We start from the raw sequence: 21027 nt of genomic DNA on the forward strand, positions 1-21027 counted from the left end.
ACCCGCACTATGGAGGTATATTTGTAAAGGCAGCCTAGGTGGATGATATGTCTTTGATACATTCTTTCTACTGGGCAAATTGTTTGCCTAGTAGAAAGAACTTGGTTTTGAAATATGCCTCTGATTGCCGGATTATTGCTTGTTGGCATGCTAAAAAAATATACATGAAGCTGATTGAGCAGGCGAGAATGTGGAATGCAATGTGCTATCATGAACAAAACTATGGATAGGATTTCCAGTAAATGGAAGAAGGTCATTAATATACAAGAGGAAAAGAACTGAACCTTGGAGGACACAAGCATTAGTGGAGAAGTTAGAAAAGAGAGAACTATCTACCATCATCCTCAGTGAGCGGTCAGAGAGAAAGCTGGATAACAAATTACAAAAAACAGTTGGCAAACCATAAGATGGAAGCTTGTTTAGAAGACCTTTATGCCAAAGACAATCGAAAGCCTTTGAGATGTCAAGAGCAACTGCTTCTGCACCAAACTTTTCCATTCAATTTCTCCACAAATGGGTAACATAAGCCAGAATATCACCAGTGGATCGACACTGATGGAATCCATATTGGCGATCATTGATCAGACAGAAGGTTTCTGGATAGTTTAAGAGTTGGCAGTTAATTGATTTCTCCATTACTTTAGAAAGAGTAGAAATAATTACAATGGGACAATAATTGGATGGGAGGGATTTGTCATCCTTTTCTGGAACTGGCTGAATTTGAGCAAAGTTCCAAGCAGAAGGAAAAACACCTTTGGAATAAGAAAGTGAAAAAATCCGACAAGGAACAAGAGTAAGTTCAGGAGTGCAGATTTTGAGAAGTGGAGAAATATGATCAGGACCTGGACCATGTGACTATATTTCCTGAATGCAACCCATCTGAAATTTATTCTTCTCTTGACTTCCAGCCATTTATCATTATTACAGCTAATGACCTGTCCAAGATAAGTATATGAATCCACCTTTTCAATTCCGCTCCTTCACTGATTATATCCCTTCCTGTGGCATTCTTGTTAATAATTACTTCTGTTTTAACCATATTTATCTTTAGTCCGAAATGCTTAATAACTCTGCATAACTGATTAAGATTTTCCTCCTCTAATTCTTTGTGATCATGGCTTATGATCACAATGTCATCTGCAAATAATAAATGGTTTAGGTACTCTCCGTTCACATTGACTCCTTTCTGCGACCAGTCCAACCTTCTCAAACCCTCTTCAAGGGCACCAGTAAACAACTTTGGAGATATTGTCTCCTTGTCGAACTCCTTTGTCAGTTTTAAATTTGCTACTGTCTTTGTTTAGTCTAATAAAGGAGGTAGCATTCTCATATATTTTCTTCAAAATCAAAATGTATGGGATGTCTATGCCTTGTCTTTCCAGTGCCATTTGACTCCATAAGGCAGCTCCACTGCCTTATGGAATAAAATGTATTTTCATAATCCACAAATGCCAGGCATAATGGCATTTTATATTCATTTTCTTTATACATAGCTGTGGTATTACGTGAAGGTGATCCATAGTTGAGAATCCTGTCCTAAAGCCAGCTTGCTCTTTTGGTTGATTCTCATCAAGCATTCTTTCTAACCTGTTAGTAACAACTTGTAGATGTGAGACAACAAGCTAATTGGTCTATAATTTCTGATTTATCTCCTTTCTTATGCAGAAAAATTAGTGTCTCTTACTGCTAATTTTAACAACTCAACTTCATTTTCACCTGGGTCTTTTTGATTCTTTGTTTTCTTCAGTGCATGTTCTACCTCACTAAATATCAGGTATGTCGTATGTGTTGCTAATTTGTGATCCATCTTCTCCACTGCTGGCATCATTCCCTTGCTCCTTATATAATACTTTATAGTAGTCTTCTGCTATTTTAATTATGTCTTCTCTGCTATTTATGAGTACATCACTATTCTTCAGATTCAGTATCATTTGTCTTTCTGTATTACTGCTCATGACTGCTGATTTAAGTCCTTTGTTTTCCCTTAATGCTTGTTCTACTTTTCTTGTATTAAATCTTCTATGTCCTCCATGCGCCTCTTCTAATGGCTTTGCATAACTTAGTATACTCAATTTTGTCCTTGTCAGTGTTTATCTTGCTCTTCATTTGTCATCTTCAGTTCATCATAACAGGTGTTTCTTGACTAGTTGTTTCTTCTTTGGATTTTTTTACTATATAGGTTTCTTGGGCTTTATCACTTTCAGAAAGTTGCATTCCTTGTCGATATCTTGGTCCTGAAAGGTCTGCAGAAGCTCAAACTTGTTCCTAAGTTCCAGTACATACTGCTTTTTCTCCTCTTCTGTTTTCTCCGAGATTGAGCATCCCAAGTATTTGAAATGACTGACATGATCAATCAGATTACTATTGAGTGATAGGGCTGCATTTTCATATTGTTTGTGGCTAAATATCATGAACTTGGTTTTATTTACATTAATATTCAGTCCCAGCTCTGCTCCAGTCAAACTGACCTTATTGAGTAATTGGTGTTGCAAATAATGAAGTGTTGTCCACTCATCATATATTATTAATTATGTCAACTCCATTGACTTTTACACCCAAGTCCGTACCTTCCAATTCCTTTTTGATTATTTTGTCGGAGTACAGGTTGAACAGGAGAGGTGAAAGGATGCAATTTTTCAAACTCCTTGTTGAATGCTGATGTTGTTTGTTCCTATTCTTCCAGCTCGGACTGCCACTGTCTGACCCCAGTATAGATTTTTAATAATGCGAATATCCTTGTCAAACTCCTTGTTGTATGCTGATGTTCTTTGTTCCTGTTCCTCCGGCTCGGACTGCAGCTGTCTGACCCCAACGTAGATTTTTAATAATACGAGTATCCTTTGTGTCTATCTGGACTCATGAAATAGTTCAACACTTGTGATGTACAATGCCAAAGGACTTCTCGTAGTCTATGAAGCTTACAAATGGCTTTTTGTTGGTCCAGACATTTTTGAAGAAGGACGTTGATGCTAAACAATTCCTTGCTGATTCTGATGGCATTCCTGAATCCCAGTTGAGCATCGTCTAGATCAAACTCACATTTAGTTCTTATTCTTCAATGTATTATCCAAAGAAAACACCTTCAGTAAGTGGCTCATCAAACTGATTAGATGATAGTCACCACATTTCCTCAAATTAGACTTCTTAGGGGTTGCAATAAATGTTGATTTTAAATGGCCATTCAGTATTTCACTGGTGTTGTAGGTTCATTTAAGAGTTTTGACAATTTGATTGATGTTCTCTTCTTCGATGAATTTTATGACCTCCACTGGGATTTCATTCGGTCCTGGAGTTTTTGTTTTTTGCCAATCCAATGAGATGGCATATAGTACCTCTTCCTTGAGGATTTCTGGACCTCCCCCAAGCAGTATTCATAGCCTTCTGTACTGCATCTGTTGTCACTGAATAGCTCCCGTATGTAAAGCTCCCATGCCCTTCGAGCTTCTTCACCCATGATAGGCTTGTTTGAGGTGTCGAACAGAGTTATAGCATGGTGTTTCTTGTAAATCAAGGCTATTTTTTTGACTTTCCTGTGCATGTTTACCACATCATGTTTCCTTTGAGTTCTTCCATCTCCACACATTGCTACGCCATCCAATGTTCTTCGGCTGTCTTGATATCTTTCTTCACGAAGAACTTAAAAACCCTGAGAAAGAAATTTGAAGCCGCATTGAAATCACCTGAGCAACTTTTCATATAGTCCAAGAAAATGAGGTCACTTCTATGCAATGGCAGCTTCAAACTGAAATTAAGGCAACGTATGGTCAAATGCTACATCTGGCCCATACTTTTATATGGTGTATAAACATGGACTTTCAAGGCAAGTTCCCTGAATTGACAAGAGGCATTCAAAATGTGGATACATCGCAGGTTGTTGCGAATTCCATGGATGGAATTAGTAACCAACAACAAAGTCCTCCGCAGAGCAAGAATAAAAAGAAAGAACATTAATAACTAAAATAACATTAATAACTTTTTGCTTTTTTTTATTGACTTAAATTCGCATATTAATTTATTTTCTAGAAGTGCTCTATATTCCTAGTAATGATACTTAGTTTAATTTGAATTTAGATAGAGAACTTAGTAGAACTTAATTTGAATTTAATATCAGTAAAGGTGTCAAATCCACGTGTTGGACAAATTTTGCAGCTCCAGCGAACACTAAGTTTTTAATTATATTTAGCCGTTTTATTGACTTAATTGTTATATTAAATTATTTTCTATAAGTGGCTTATAGAGCTAGTCAAGCCCCGTGGTTTATTTCGAATTTAGATTGCACCGTTTTGAAAGTAATTAATATCTAGTGTCCATAGATTTACCGTTCATAACTTGCTGCCATTGTTATACAATACAATGTATACCCCGAACTAGATACCTAACATAAGGTTTAACGGAAAACTACATAGCGGTATCAATTAATCCGTAACATTTACTAATCTTATTAAATTTCATTGTTAATTAAATTGTACTTTTTGAATTAAATACATATAATGATAAATATAAGGTTTAGGCCAAAATGGATATCAGATGAACTAATGAGGCATATGGCAGAGAAGAAAAATGCATGGGATATTTACAAATTAACACATGATACAGAAGCCTATGATAGATACAAGTTGATATGCAACCAAGTTACAAAGGAGGTTAGGCAGGCGAAGGCAGATTACGAGAAATCCTTGGCAAGGGATGCAAAGAAAAACAGCAAAGAGTTCTTTACTTATGTAAACTCTAGAAGGAAGGGGATGAATCAGATTGGTCCACTTGATATTGATGGGTCAACTGTTGATGATCCTGCTCAGGTAGCTAACAAACTAAATGAATATTTTGCATTGACATTCACACATGAGGAGTTATTCAGTAAGGGGAATGCCAGAGGTGTATTCAACTCTAGCAGTCAGCTACAGAATCTTGAAATAACTGGGAGTAAAGTGGAGGAGAAACTGTTGAAGATAAACACAAGAAAGGCACCCGGGGTGGATGCGATCTATCCAGTTATATTAAAGGAGGCAGCAAAGGAAGTAAGCAAACCCTTAGCCATAATTATGAGAGCTTCCTTGGACTCAGGGGAGGTACCCATAGACTAGAAATGTGCAAATGTGACCCCAATTCACAAAGGAGGATCAAAGGCTGACACAAGTAATTATAGACCTGTGAGCTTAACTTCTGTTCCAGGAAAATTAATGGAGGCACTGGTTAAAGAAGCACGGCAGGATCATTTAGACAAGACTTCAGTTATAGCTCAGACACAGCATGGTTTTGTTAAGGGGAAGTCTTGCCTGACCAACTTGATTGGATACTATGATGCAGTCACAAAAGAACTGGATGCAGGAATAACTTTGATATTATATACTTGGATCTTAGAAAGGCTTTTGATACTGTTGCACATGGAAGACTGCTACACAAATTGGAGCAGTGTGACATTGGAGGCAAATTGCTGCTATGGATAAAGGGGTGGTTGAGGGGGAGAAGACAGAGAGTGGTAATCAATGGACACTGCTCATCGTGGACTAATGTTATTAGTGGAGTCCCTCAGGGCTCAGTGTTGGGTCCATTATTGTTTTCTGTATTTATAAATGATATTGATGATGGTATATCAAGCTTAATGTCCATGTTTGCAGATGATACAAAGGTTGGCAGGGTTGTCAAGGACACTACTGACACTATGCTGCTGCAACAGGATCTGGAAAGGTTGAGCAGATGGGCTGAGAGGTGGCAAATGAAGTTTAACATTGACAAATGTAAAGTACTACACATGGGAAACAGCAACCCCAGAGCAACGTATCAACTCTGTGGTACTACACTGACAGTGGTAGAGAATGAAAGGGACTTGGGGGTGATTGTGCAGGCAGATATGAAGTTCTCTGAGCAGTGCAGACGGGCTGCAAGAGTAGCTCATGGAGTATTGTCAATGATATACAGGAATTTTTCCAGCAGGGATAAGGAGGTGATTATTCCATTGTATAAGGCAATGGTCAGGCCACACCTAGAGTACTGTATACAGGTCTGGAGGCCTCATTTCAAGAAGGATGTAGAGCTGCTGGAACGAGTACAGAGAAGGGCAACAAGATTAGTGAATGGAACAAAGGGGTGCTCTTACGAAGAAAGGCTTAAGTTTTGCAAATTACAGTGTCTGGAGACTAGGCACCAGCGAGGTGATCTGATAGAGGTGTATAAAGCCTTGAATGGTTTAAGCATGCTCAATGCTGATGGGATTCTTCCTCTAGCTCAGAAAAATCACCTGAGAGGGCATAAATTCAAATTGAGGAAGGACAGATGTAGGATAGTCGTGCGGAAATTTGCCTTTAGCCAGCGGGTGGTTGGTTGGTGGAACAGACTGCCATCCCTTGTGGTGGAGGTTGATAGCCTAAATAAGTTTAAGGCTCAGCTGGACAGGTATTTTGAACGAACAGAGGGGTGAAGTGGAAGTGGGTTTTTTTTTTTTTTTTTGGCTGATGCTGCATAAGCTTGCTTTCTTGCATCAAATGCCTCTACTAATGCTAATGCTAATAAGATTTTACAAATGTAACATTATAAATTAATACAGATAACTTGACAGGAGATAAAAAAGTCATAACGTAACTTGGAGATAATATTCGATACTGAAATACATATATATATAGTGTTATAACTGCATTGGGATATAAGGTTAGGGTTATATTATGTATTGGAATTTTATTTGAAATTGAATAGAACTCATGACTCAGACCAGAGCAGCAAAGCAAAAGGCTCAAACTAATGGGAGTGCTGTGGCTCACAGGAAGAACTGAGGGGGGCAGTTGTCCTCTGAATCACAGCCTTTTGAAATGCACTGCTTGTTTGATGTTTGTGGAGCAATCAGGAACAGGACATGATATTCCCATGGGGAATATCTTTGTGTGTGTGTGCGATGTAAGGAGTGTGAGAAAATCAGGCACCAACTCGGCATTGTTATCGGCCTATATGAGAGCTTGAAAGACAGGGTGGATGCCCTCAAAGGACTTAATTTGAGAAGCCATCAAGCTCCCAGCTGCCCACATCAATGCCAGAGCAAAAAGGATAGATGGAACAAAACCAGGGTATGTCTGCCAGGGACAAAGGTTGATGATATTGTAGAGCAGATATCATCTTTTAAGGGCATAAAAAGTGATATTGTTGTATAATCTCATTAGTGATATCTTTCTTTACGAAGAACTTAAAAACCCTGAGAAAGAAATTTGTATACTTAATATCATTAGTGCCAATAAGAGTAGGAGTCCAGTGGAATTACTTAACAAGTACAGGTCAATGTTGAAAAAAATCCGTGAATTAGGGTTGAATTTGAAAGTGTCTGCAATTCTGCCTGATAAGACACAATAGGAGGGCATATATGATGAGAGCCTTGTCGATCAGTTCGGCACTGGAGAAATTGAAAGGCTCGCGGGATAGAATTTTTCTCAGCCTGGTCTGTGTTTGCTAATAGGAAAAACTGCTTTTACAGTGATGGGATACACTTAAATAGAAAGGGTGAAAGAATATTTCCTGATGCTATAGAGGCAGGGTTAGCTGGGTTGGAAAACTACTAGCTTGGGGGGGGAATACACGGACTAATAGAGTAACAGTAGCCGCTGGCAGAGGTGAAAGTGATTCTTGCACTGCTTCTATTGAAATGCAATTGTGCACCAGCCTGGAAAGCAAGGCAATGTGGATTTCCAGGACTCCTGGGAGTCATAGTGGAACAAGTAAATAAATGGGCTGTGTTAGGGTAACTAAAAGTAGAAACAGCTGCATGTATACTTGCATGTACACCAATACTAGGAGTATAATTAATAAAATTGATGAGCTTGAAATGCTAGTCAAGACATCAAAGGCAGATATTCTTTGGCTATCAGAGACGTGGTGTCACACAGACAAAAACAGTGCAGAATTGGAATTTTGGGAGTACAATGTATACAGAAAGGATAGACAGGACATGAAGGGAGGAAGCATTATGCTGCTAGTTAAGAAACACATAAAATCTAAGGAAGTGAATCGAATTGATGTTGGTGGACAATGCAGTGTTTAGTCAGTTTGGTGTGACATAAGCACTGGGAAAGGAAAAATGAGAGTAGGTGTGCGTTATAGGCTTAATGCACCTGATGAGTATAATGAGCAATTGTGCAGAGGAATAGAGTGGACCAGTAAATCAGGGTGTCTTATAATGGGGGATTGTAATTTCCCAGAGATTAACAAGAATATGTGGGTTGGTCACTCACACACTAGCAAGGCTTTTGTGGATTTATTGGATGATTTTTTTCTACAGCAGCATGTTCGGTAGGCAACTAGAGGGAGTAATACTCTTGATCTGATTATCAGTAGTGATTCTTCTTGCATTACGAATCTGCCGATAAAGGAACCACTAGGTGGCAGTGATCACAGTGTGCTGAAGTGGGATTTACTCAAAGAGGTAACTACCATCAAGGGTAAAGTGAAGATTCACTACTACTACTACTACTGTCTAAGACAGTAGTAGTAGTAGTGGCATGTGATGCAAGAAAGCAAGTGTATGAGCTTATGCAGCATCAGCCAAAAAAAAAAAAAAAAAATCACACAACCATTCCCTCTAAATGTTTGTTCCGTTCCTCCTTAAATTTATTTAACCTATCAACTTCCACAATGACAGATGGAAGTTTGTTCCAGCAATTAACCACCCGCTGGCTAAAGGCAAATTTCCGCACATCTATTCTACATCTGTCTTTCCTTAATTTGAATTTATGCCCCCTTAGATTCGTAATCTGAACAAGTGGAAGAATCCCATCAGAATTCAGCGGGCTCAAACCATTCAAGGCCTTATATACCTCAATCAGATCACCGCGCAGGTGCCTCATCTCCAGCCATTTGCAATTTGCATTAAGCCTCTCTTGGTAAGAGGATCCCTTCATTCCCCTCACCAATCTTGTTGCCCTTCTCTCTACACGCTCAAGCAAATCTACATCCTTCCTAAAATGAGGCTCCCAGACCTGTATGCAGTACTCAAGGCGTGGCCTCACCATTGCCTTATACAGAGGGACAATCACCTCCTTTTCCCTCTAGCAAAATTCCTATATATCATTGATAAAACTCCATGACCTGCCCTCGCAGCCTGTCTGCACTGCTCAGAAAACTTCATATCTGACTGCACAATTACTCCCAGGTCTTTTTCATTTTTACCACCCTAAGTGTAGTACCACACAGTTGGTACGTTTCTCTGGGGTTACGTCTACCCATATGCAGTTCCTTTGCATTTGTCAAGTTTAAACTTCAGTTGCAACTTCTCACCCCATCTGCCCAAATTTTTGAGATATGGTGCAGTAACACACTGCCATTACTGTCATTAACAACCCTGCCAACCTTTGTATCATCTGCAAACTTCAACACTAAGCCTGATACTCCCAGGTCTTTTTCATTTTTACCACCCTAAGTGTAGTACCACACAGTTGGTACGTTTCTCTGGGGTTACGTCTACCCATATGCAGTTCCTTTGCATTTGTCAAGTTTAAACTTCAGTTGCAACTTCTCACCCCATCTGCCCAAATTTTTGAGATATGGTGCAGTAACACACTGCCATTACTGTCATTAACAACCCTGCCAACCTTTGTATCATCTGCAAACTTCAACACTAAGCCTGATATACCTTCATCAATATCATTGATAAATATACAAAACAACAGTGGACCCAACACCGAACCCTGTGTGACTCCACTAATAACATTAGTCCACGAAGAGCAGCACCCATTGATTACCACCCTCTGTCTTCTCCCACTCAACCATTCTTTTATCTATTGTAGCAATTTACCCTTAATACCATCCTGCTGCAATTTGTACAGTAGTTTTCCATGCACAACAGTGTCAAAAGCTTTCCTGATATCCAAGTATGATATAAAAATTATTTTTTGCACCCAGTTCCTTTATAACCACATCATAATATCCAATCAAATTTGTCAGACAAGACTTTCCCTTAACAAACCCTTGCTGTGTCTGAGTTATTGCTGCAGTCTTGTCTAGATGATCCTGCAATGCATATTTAACCAATGACTCCATTATTTTACCCACTAACTGGTTTGTAATTACTCATGTCACCCTTCGATCCCTTTTTGTGAATTGGGGATACATTTGCACATCTCCAGTCCGTGGGGACCTCCCTTGAGTCCAAGGATGCTTTCACAATTATGGCTAAGGGTTTGCTTACTTCCTTTGCTGGCGCTTCCATGGCCAGGTGGGAAGGAGCAGCAGTGCGTAGCACACGCTTCTTGATTAGACCGGGGTTCGAGCCTGTCACCACCAAATACGGAGGATGCGGGAAGGTCGGGGAATGGCTACTGCATATTCCCGGAGCAATATGGCGTTAGTTGCTAATGCTCCTAAAAAACAAACAAACAACTTCCTTAGCCGCCTCCTTTAATATAACTGGATAGATCCCATCCACCCCGAGTGCCTTTCTTATGTTTAATTTCAAAAATTTGTCCTCCACTTTTCTCTCAGTTATTACAAAATCATATGCACCCTGCTACAATTTGATAACCTTCTGGCATTTTCAAACCTTAATAACTCCTCATGTGTGAATTTAGATGCAAAATACTCATTTTCGTAAAGGTGACTATGGTGGTCTGAGACAGTAGTAGTAGTAGGATCTGAGCAGGATCATCAACAGTCGAACCATCTATATCAAGTGGACCAATCAGATTCATCCTCTTCCTTTTAGAGTTTATATAAGTAAAGAAATCCTTGCTGTTTTTCTTAGCATCCTTTACCAAAGATTTCTCATAATCTGCCTTCGCCTGCCTAACATCCTTTATGACTTGATTACAGACTATATTACTTGATTAAAGACTTATATCTGCTGTAGGCTTCTGTGTCGCCTGATAATTTATATGCATCCCATCCATTTTTCTTTTCTGTCACGAGTCTGATTAGTTCATTTGATAACCATTTAGGCCTAAACCTTGAACAGTATTTCTTAATAGGTATGAAACTTTTAGTGGCTTTCACGACTAATTGTACTCTAGTACGTTATGATTTGGACCCTTTCCCCATGTTCGTCTGAATTACTGAGGTTGTACTTTACTTAATCATCTCATTAAGCAGAGGATTCTTTAGTTCAGATAGTTAATGCAGAATCTTTCCACTCGTGTTATATTACTCAGTCAGCACTTTGTTTTCTTGGTTTCTTTGTCATTGTATTTTCTAATTTGTGTAAATATATAAAGTTGTACTTGCATTGCTACCAATTTATGTTTCTCACAAAGCTTACAAATAATAAGCACTACATTTTAATATACAGAAACACACTATCTCATTGAACTGTTGCTTGCTAAAGTGATTAGTCATCTTATGCAAACAGTAATGCTTATTAGTCTCTATTAAATAGTTTTCATTCAAATGTAAAAGTGCATTTCTTGTTTTGTGTAATGTTACCATTTTTAAAAATTAGATAATCGTAAAACATTCTTTTTTTTTATTATTATTTTTTTCTCATATAGATAAATACAGATGAAAATATAGTTTTAGGTAGCCGAAAAATGTATGCTTACAGTTGGAGGTCTCATAGATCACAACAGGTATGAGAAAAAGATAAATATATTAAAATACTTGCTGTTGTTATTTAGAGATTCAATTTTATATGTAATCCACATATAGCTGCAGAAATATAAGCGCTGTTCATAAAATAATAATTATAATTTTTAAATTATTTATTTTCCTTAATATACATACAAATTTTGATGTTCCTGTTTCAAATAGCCCTGTTTAATATATTGCATCCATCCCAATGCCCAATGATTCAAAAACTGTGAAATCCTTTTTTTTTTTTTTTTTAATATATACCCTGGAAAATTGTTGCCAGTGTTTTGATCACTGCTTCAAAGGAGTTGAAATTACAGACATTTTTTTTTTGCAATGAAAAGGTGAGTCATAGGGCGTGTCAGGTGTAGTACATATTTTATGCCCTAATATTGCTCCTGCCAACTAAAGCAATATGAGGGCATGACAATGTTTGCCCTCACATTTTGTCAGAAATATTTGAAAAACATGTAAATAGAATTATTTATTCAATTTTTTTAACTCATGCACAGTAAAAATTAGAGAAATGTACAAAATTACAAAAAGTGAAAGGAGACAGACATAACATGAGCGTTTTACATTTCGAGCATCGTTGCCAGAATTAACTCTCCAGCTGATAAGCACGCTGCTGCAGAAATTGAGGGCTGTGGAGATTTAGAAGGGGTTTTTTCCAACACATCATAAAATTTCTCTTCAGCTGCAAAATCAGCACTGGTGACTTCACCGCATACTTTATTGTTTTGGAAACCATCATGATGCTTAAACCTATTAAACCACCTGTTGCTTGCCATGAACTTGGCTTGGGGTTCGTCGTACTTATCCGTAGTATCTTTGAATGGCCATTGGACTCAGGGGCACTTGCTTCTGAATATATTTTCCATCCATATTATTAATAGCTTTTCCATCTTCGATATAGCACCTGAACGCTGTTTTGTGATCACTGTTGATCTTAAATGCGTTGATCCTTTAATGTGTTCTTTTATGCGCACACTGTCCCTTAAAATAGTATTTACTGTTGAAGCAGCGAAACTTAATTCCGTGCAATAGATGACAAACTGTCCTGCTCCGTATTTCTTATTTAGTCATCTTCATTTCTAAATCAATTTTGTTTCGTTTCCTAGCACTGCCAACACTTGCACTTGCCGTTGGTCCCTTTTCCTTCGCCATTCTGATAAGTAAATAGGAATGAAGAGAGAAGTTTCTGAAAATTTGTTTTTTATATGATTGAAGATTTCATTAAAGGAGAACACATTTCACCATAATACCATAACGTAAAACCCACAGAATTCCAGTTATCAGCATTATTGCAAATGCAATAAGATCAAGTTTACTACCCGTTTATAATAGATTGTATTAACAGAAAAGCCCAATAAACCGGAAAGTGCAAATTGTTTTTATTGTTTTATGGTAGTGACCTCCAGAAATGTGTTTTAGAAAAATATCACAAAGGCGTTCAAACTTGATTCTTATAACGGAACATATGATAGCGATGAAAGTGTAGCACAATTTCCATTATAAAAATGACCTTTTACAGAGATAAATAGCTTAGTTATATAGCAAAAATTTCAACTTCTGAGGTCTTGGAATGAATTACCAAAAAAAATCAATGTGTTATTGGGTTCACATTATGGCATTTTCACGATACCTCCATTTATTCCTACAGGATACAAAATACATTTCCACAATTTTTTAAAGTTTTTTTAAGTTTTTTAACCGACCGGCAAAAACTTACGTAAAGTTGAATTTCCATAAGTCAAGTATTACGTAAGCTGGGGAGTGGCTGTATTCGTGTGCGAGTGCAATATATATATATGATCTATACTGGTGGACAAGGAAAACAAAAATGTACAGAAATTATCAAATGCAGCGTTGTTGTTGTTATTTTTTTTTTTTTTTTAGGAGCATTAGCAACTAAGGCCATATTGCTCCGGGGATATGCGGTGTTCATTCCCTGACCTTACCGCATCCTCCGTATTTGGTGGTCACGGGCTCGAACCCCAGCCTAATCAAGAAGCGTGTGCTACGCACTGCTGCTCCTGCCCAAAATGCATCATTATGCTTTAAATTGAATTTATACCCCATTATGAATGCTACTCATACCGAGCAGTGATCTCTGAAGGCACCACAGGAAAAAACACCAGAAGACTTAAAAAACACGACGTAACATATGTTTGTTAAAAGAGTCTACATCTGACAGGATAGAAGAATGGTCACCATGCACCATTAGTTGAGAGGGAAAAAATTTTTTTTACTCCCTCTTCATATAAAATTGGGCTTAACGAAAACTTTAGTTCTGGATAAAGGAAGAGGTAGTTTCCCAATACTTGAGACAAAAATTTTGTGCATTTACAGCCCCATGAAGAGTGAAATGTGCCTCATCAGACCACAAGATCATTCGAGCCCATGTATCACCAAGTTCCATATGAGCCAGAAATCGTAGAGCAAAATCTATTCATTGTTGCTGATCACAAGACTTTAGTTATTATTATTATTATTAGCAGCTATATGGTGCAAGGAAGCCTGAGACTTATGCTGCCCCAGCCAAAAAAAAAAAATTCCCCTAGTTACCCCGAGAGAGAGAGAGAGAGCGAGAACTAGAAGGGAATCACCAAGAAAGAGAAGAATGATGATATCCAGCTCAGGACCCTAGGTGTGCCAAGCCCATACTCACCAGATGTGAGCCCCTGTGAATCTTGGACAGGAACCAGCGTAAAATTATTCAAAGCACTTTACGTAAAGTAGACCAAAGAAGGTTCAAACCTCTTGATACTCCTCTTCTGGCACTACTGACTGGTAGTGTTTCACATTCTGACCTGGGGCCATTTGCAACCGGCAATTCATCCACTACCTCCGTTCCGATACGTGGTCGTTAGAATTACACATAACTTCCCGGTCGCTTCAAATTTCTTTATAAGTTTCCGAAGCCCCACTGACGTCAAAGGTCCTTTATGCAAACCTTTAAGTTTCCGATATTCAACTAATGCTGCATTAGCGTTACTATTATTCTGGTAGAACAGTTTTACTAAAAGAACACATTCCTTTTTTGTAAGAGCCATAATGGTTAGTTATTGACGGTGGCGTTGGGCTTTCTGCTTTTACCAAACAGGATGTCATTTGTGTAAGAAGCGTGTCTTGAAGTAAATGACAACTTTTACTTATGTGCAGCACTGTTTTTCCCCCGGTGGCAAAAATTTAAACAATTTTTTTCCCCTACAAATTGCTTCCCCATACCCTAAATGACATACCCACTGATTTTCACAGTGCTAACTTTTTTTTTTTTTAATGTGAACCCCAAACACGAGAGGTATTAGAACCTATGGTACTTAGTACTGTGCTTGGGTTGGAGGTTGAGAAGACGAAAGAAGATATTTGTTGACATTGGACTTGAACTTCTGTAGATTGTAATTTTCAGGAAATACGTATGAAGGAAGGTTGTTCCAGAAAACGGCAGTTGAATGAATAAATGAGGAAGATGAAAAGTTGGTTCTGTGGGTTTGAAGTTGGACAGTAAATGGATGTTGGCTGGTGGCGGCACGTGTTCGGACTGTTTTGAAAGAGAGAGCGGGAATTATAGAAGCCAATTCAGAAGAACAGTGCCCATGAAAATATCTGTAGAAGAGGCATGCAGCAGAAACAATACGTCTATGAGACAGCGAGTGGACAGACTCTGTTAGAGATGAATCATTAATTAACCTAACTGCCCTCTTCTGAATGGAATCAAGAAGCCTGAGAGAGGTTTTGGGGGCACCACCCCAGATGTGGGAACAATATTCCATGGCAGGGCGGATTTGCGATTTTTACAGAGTGAGCAGCTGTTTGGAAGAAAAGTAACGCCGACAGCGAAAGAGAAAACCAAGTTTTTTAGATGCAGAGAAAGCAATATTTGTAATGTGCTTGTGCCAAGAGAGATTAGAAGTCAGGGTAATCCCCAAAAGAGATATATCATTTTGCCTAGAAATCGGAGTGTCACTAAAGATAAGCATAGGAACAGAAGAATCCTTTTTGCGAGATGTAAGACAAAACTGAGTTTTAGAAGGGTTGAAATCAACTAAGTTGTCTTTGCCCCACTTGAGAATTACATGAAGATCGGCATTTAAGGAATTGTTAGCAGATTTTCGAGACGTTGAAGCTGATTGAGCAGGACAAGGTTTCTCAAAATGGAAAGTGGAATGCAGTGTTCTATCATCGGCAAAACTATGGATAGGATTTCCAGTCAATGGAAGAAGGTCATTAATATACAAGAGGAAAAGAGTGGGGGAAAAAACTGAACTTTGGGGGACACCAGCATTAGTGGAGAAGTTAGAAGACAGAGAGCCATCTACCATCACCCTCAGTGAGCAACCAGAGAGAAAACTGGATAACCAATTACTAAAAACAGTTGGCAAACCATAAGATGGAAGCTTGTTTAGAAGAACTTTATGCCAAACACGATCAAAAGCCTTTGAGATGTCAAGAGCAACTACTTGTGTTTCACAGAACTTTTCTATTGAATTAGTCCATAAATGGGTAACATAAGCCAGAATATCACCAGTGGATCGACACTGACAGAATCCATATTGGCGATCGTTGATCAGACGGAAGGTTTCTAGGTAGTTTAAGAGTTGGCGGTTAATTGATTTCTCCATTACTTTAGAAAGAGTAGAAGTAATTGCAATGGGACGATAATTGGATGGGAGGGATTTGTCACCCTTTTTAGGAACTGGCTGGATATGAGCAAAGCAGAAGGAAAAACACCTTTTAAATAAGAGTGTGAAAAAAGGCGGCAAAGAATAGGAGTAAGTTCAGGAGCACAGGTTTTGAGAACAAGTGGAGAAATACCATCAGGACCTGGAGCTTTCTTAGCATCAAGATTCATCAAAATCCTTCTGACATCCTTTTGAGGAAGACCACAGGAGGAATTGAATGGAGCATGTTGGGAATGGTGGGAGGTGTTTTACCAAGATCATTAATTCATGAGCTGGAAGAAAAATGGGATGCTAGCAGGTCAGCTTTATCCTTGGCTGAAGTGACAACAGAACCATCTGGTTTGGACAGAGGTGGGAACAGAGATGGGCAAAAGTTGCGGCCAATAGCTTTGGCAAGAGACCAGAATGCTCGGCTACCATTAGGGTAAGAAGCAAGTTTTCTACTCTTAGCCTTTTCAAACTCTAGTTTGGACTGATTAATAACTTCTTTACAATTGTTGCGAGCTTTGGTGTAGGCAGAAAATGAAACTGAAGAATTAGAAACAAGCCAATTACGATATGCAACATTCTTCTCTTGAACAGCCTTAGCACCTTTATTGGAAAACCAAGGTTTAGATAAAGGACGAGATTTTAAAGTGGAGTGTGGGATGAAGGATTCCATTCCTGCAAGAATAATTTCACTGACACGATCTGAGCAAACATTGACATCAGAAGTTTTGAAACAGTAATCGGACCGAAGAAAAGAAGTCTCGCAGGTCATCCCATTTTGCATTCTTGTAATGCCAAACAACACGAGGTTGGGAATATCCATGAGATAAAGGTTCCATTGGAGAAGAGACAATCACCAAGTTGTGATCTGAAGTGCCTAAAGGACCTCTCACTTCGACCGTGTACTTAAACGGGTTGTTTGTGAGAAAAAGATCAAGTGTATTGGCTGTATGATTAGGATTGTCCAGTATTCTTGTAGGTAAATGAATAATCTGTGCTAGGTCATTAGTAATTGCAAAAGCCTCAGCATCTCAACCTGCTGGGTCTGTGTGACTAGAAAACGGAAGCCAGCTGGAGTTGTGAACATTAAAATCACCAAGATAAATTACCTCACTGTTAGGAAAGTTGGACTGGAGAAATCAAGTTGCAAAGAGAGGAAGTCAAAGAGCTCCAAGTGATCAGTGGATTTAAGAGAACGGTAGAGACAACAGATGAATTTGACACAGTGAGGGAGAGAGATTTTAAGCCAGAGAAGATCAAAGAGAGGAGATTCCAAATTGCCAAGTCTCTGACAGGGAATATCAGAACGGACATATGCACAAGTACCACCTTTGAGGCGAAAGAAATCATACAATGAATAATTTGGACATCTGAGATGAGCAGTAGTTGAATAAACCAATAACTGAGATCCTGTCAGAAAAAGTACATGGGGTTTGGCAGACTGCAAGTGGAAATGGACATTGTTAAGATTAGAATTGAGACCACGTACATTTGTGAAAAGAATTAGGAAGTGATTGGGAGGTTTATATCTTTTCTGCTTATAAGCTTGCTCTATTAGTTTGACAATTCGTGGTGTATTCAATAGTAAGAAAAAGTGGGTGGGACATGCTATATGAAGTAATGAAATTTTTGGATATGGCGTACACGTGGTAAGAATATACCCAGATCCTTGACATAACGGGGCCTGGACAATGCTCCCTGCATACACACTACTCGGACTCCCTCCAGATACTATCTGGCAGAGTAGAGGTAGCAAGATTATACACTAACTGATCCGGAAGCCTCCTAGAGAGTTACCAATAGGTTCAGTCCCGTGTACTAACTAACGGCCGGCCTGCGAACACCGTTTTGGAGCTGTACCCTCGAAATGTAAGGAATATTGGATCTCGCCATGACGTTCATCATAACCTCAAAAGTCATCAATCATACTGCATGATGGAAGAGATAAGGAAGGGTTGACCAGAACTTAGCTCTAGAGACTAAACATGTGTTCCATCGCTTCAAGCCTCCAATAAGCAAAGTGGTGGTATTTCACCGGTTGATGAGAGTCATCTACCGCCTAATACTGCCTGGTAACATAGAGGGGTGGCGTTCCTCCATGTGGTGTGGGTGCCACACCTCGACCCCTGCTTATGTTGGTTCACTCCATACACAAGTACATGGTGGGTGGTCACCCACCATGTACTTGTGCATGGCGGTTATACCCAGGATTACTAACAGTCCCACCATCGTGAAGGTGCAAGCAGAGGATTTGGCTGTCACAGACCGTCCGGACTTCGCCAAAATTGAGTCCACTTGACTTGAGAGTCACCCGAATATCAGCTCATCAGCGTTTTAGACTCCCAGGTAGCAAGTACAGCTTGTCTGGCATATCTGAGAGAATGTCTGTGACAACCTCAAGGACCTCTAACCATTTTGACACTAGGGTTTCCTGATTAGGGAAACTTGTTTTATTACCACTCAGAATATTAGGATAATGTTATTATTAAACAAAACTATACAAATATTTGCAAAAAACTAAAATATTTACAAAATACTAAACTATTTACAAAATACTTAACTATTTACAATCATATCTCTACTATATCAGGATGATGGGTCCTTTCTTCAGCTGATATTAATATACAAAAAAATGTTACAACGGAACATCGAATGATGCCGGGCGTGGTCATGTATTAGACAGTGAAGCACGTGCACGAGGTTGGTGAACATTAAATGGAAGGAACACAAATGGGTTAATGGGCAGAATCAGACACTTGCTATTGACAATGTAGAGCGCGTACATGGGATGCATGCAAACATTCATCGCTTTGCAAAACAACTCGCCTCAAGCGCTTATCAACTGTCCTTTAAAAAAATTAAAGCCGGAGCTGAGAAAAGGAAACTGAACTGCTAAGCTACATGTCCTTTACCCTATAACCAATCACTCACAGTATCTGAACTGAAAGAATCTATATATACCTCAAGAAACAGCACTTCTGGCCCTGACATAATTTACTGTATAATGCTTCAACATCTCAATGAGAAATCACTATCGTCATTGCTAAAATTTTACAATTGGATATTCTTAGAACATATATTCCCCACTTCCTGGCAACGTTCTTATATAATAGCTATACCGAAACCTTGAAAAGATCATTTGATTCCTCACAATTATAGACCAATTTCTCTAACCAGCTGCCTGAGTAAGACTGGAAAAAATGGTTCACCATCGACTCACCTGGTATCTTGAATCCTGAAACATAATCAGTAACAATCAGTTTGGTTTTCAAAAGAATAGATCTTCCCTAGACTTCATGACAAAAGCTGAATCAAACATAAGAAACGTATTCATCAGAAATCTACATCTCATCATGATATGCCATGATATAGAGAGGGCTTTTGATACCACATGGCAATATGGCATCCTAAGAGTTCTCCATTTTATTCATATGAGAGGGCATTTGCCATTTTTATTCAAAGCTTCCTTCGACACAGATCTTTCCAAGTTAGGTACCAGCAGGTTTTATCTCAAACATACACACAAGAAGGAGTCCCACAGGGCTCTGTTCTTAGTGCCACTCCGTTTTCAATACGAATAAACAATATCACAAACCACATCCCAAACACCATTGATTCATATCTCTATACAGATGACCTTACCGTATCCTGCCATTCCCATAAATACGAACTATATCGAGAGGCATCTACAAATATCCATAAATAACATTGAATTATGGCTGGCACAAGATGGATACAAACTGTCAAGCCACAAATCTACAGCCATACATTTCTGCACAAAGCACAGAATGCATCCTGAACCTGAGTTCCACTTGGCCAATCACTCTCTACCAATCATGAACAGTATTTATCTCCTAGGGCTAATTTTTGATAAGAAGTTAAACTTCCAGGAGCACATCAAATATCTAAGAACCACTTGTGCAAAAAAATGAATATACTCCTGGTCATCTCCAGTACATCTTGGGGTGCTGATCGTTATGCCCTGCTTCACTTATATATAAGTCCCTAATTAGATCTCGGCTAGACTACAGAGCACCTGTTTATGACTCAATGTTGAGGCTCACAAACCTCCACTTAGCATCAGAAGAAAGATGTTGCTGATGAACTACTCAGCTAAAATTAAAAGCCTGCCTACTCATCCTGTTCGGCTACTACTGCATGATCCTCAGTGGAAAACCCACTATGCAAATAAACCCAGAACAATTCGGTCTACTGGTATCAGACTGCAGAATCTAACAGAAAGCTGGAACATTCAGCTTGATAATATCCTCAGAGAATCAAGAGTACCTTCGCACTTTCTTCTGATAAATACTTTGAGCAATGGGGTAAAGGTTCTATAGCAAATATTAACATTCAACAACTACATTTTGCTCATACACAAAAGTATCCCCACTTTACCAAGATCTAACTGATGGTTCAAAGTCTTACAGTAAAGCAGGTGCAGCTCCTGTTTTTCCTAATACAACTGTTTCAATTTCACTTCCAGCTGAATGCAGCAGTTATACTGCTGAGCTTCATGCCATTAAGCTTGCTATGGAAAACATCTCGCTCCTATCAATAAATAAAAGCATAATATGCAATCCTTTATTAAACCTCATAAAATATGAGCTGATTCATCTTTGTGAGCATCAGAAAACTGTTATCTTCTCCTGGTTCCCAGGTCACAGTGGTATTCCAGGAAATAAATGTGCAGATGTTGCTGCAAAGCATCCCTCCAGCTTAGCCTCAACAAATGATCTAGTCCCATATTCTGATTGCAGACACAATTTACGGAGAAGAGGGATGACGTAGAAGATGAACTGCTTGCAACCACTTACAGTAA

The 21027-nt window shown here is 38.9% G+C and overlaps 1 protein-coding gene across 2 annotated transcripts in view; it reads left to right on the forward strand.

Annotated features, from left to right (window-relative positions):
- Nucleotides 1-21027, forward strand: part of Vps13B (vacuolar protein sorting 13B) — a 965007-nt gene that overhangs the window by 610444 nt on the left and 333536 nt on the right. For both annotated transcript variants that reach the window (XM_090386413.1, XM_090386414.1), the window contains exon 33: nt 11454-11531. In XM_090386413.1, coding sequence (XP_090242539.1) covers nt 11454-11531 — 78 coding nt within the window. The remainder of the gene's footprint in view (nt 1-11453; nt 11532-21027) is intronic.

The sequence above is a fragment of the Mastigoproctus giganteus genome, chromosome 12 (assembly GCF_048544385.1).
Source record: "Mastigoproctus giganteus isolate SK-2022 chromosome 12, ASM4854438v1, whole genome shotgun sequence".
Classification (NCBI taxonomy): Eukaryota; Metazoa; Arthropoda; class Arachnida; order Uropygi; family Thelyphonidae; genus Mastigoproctus; species Mastigoproctus giganteus.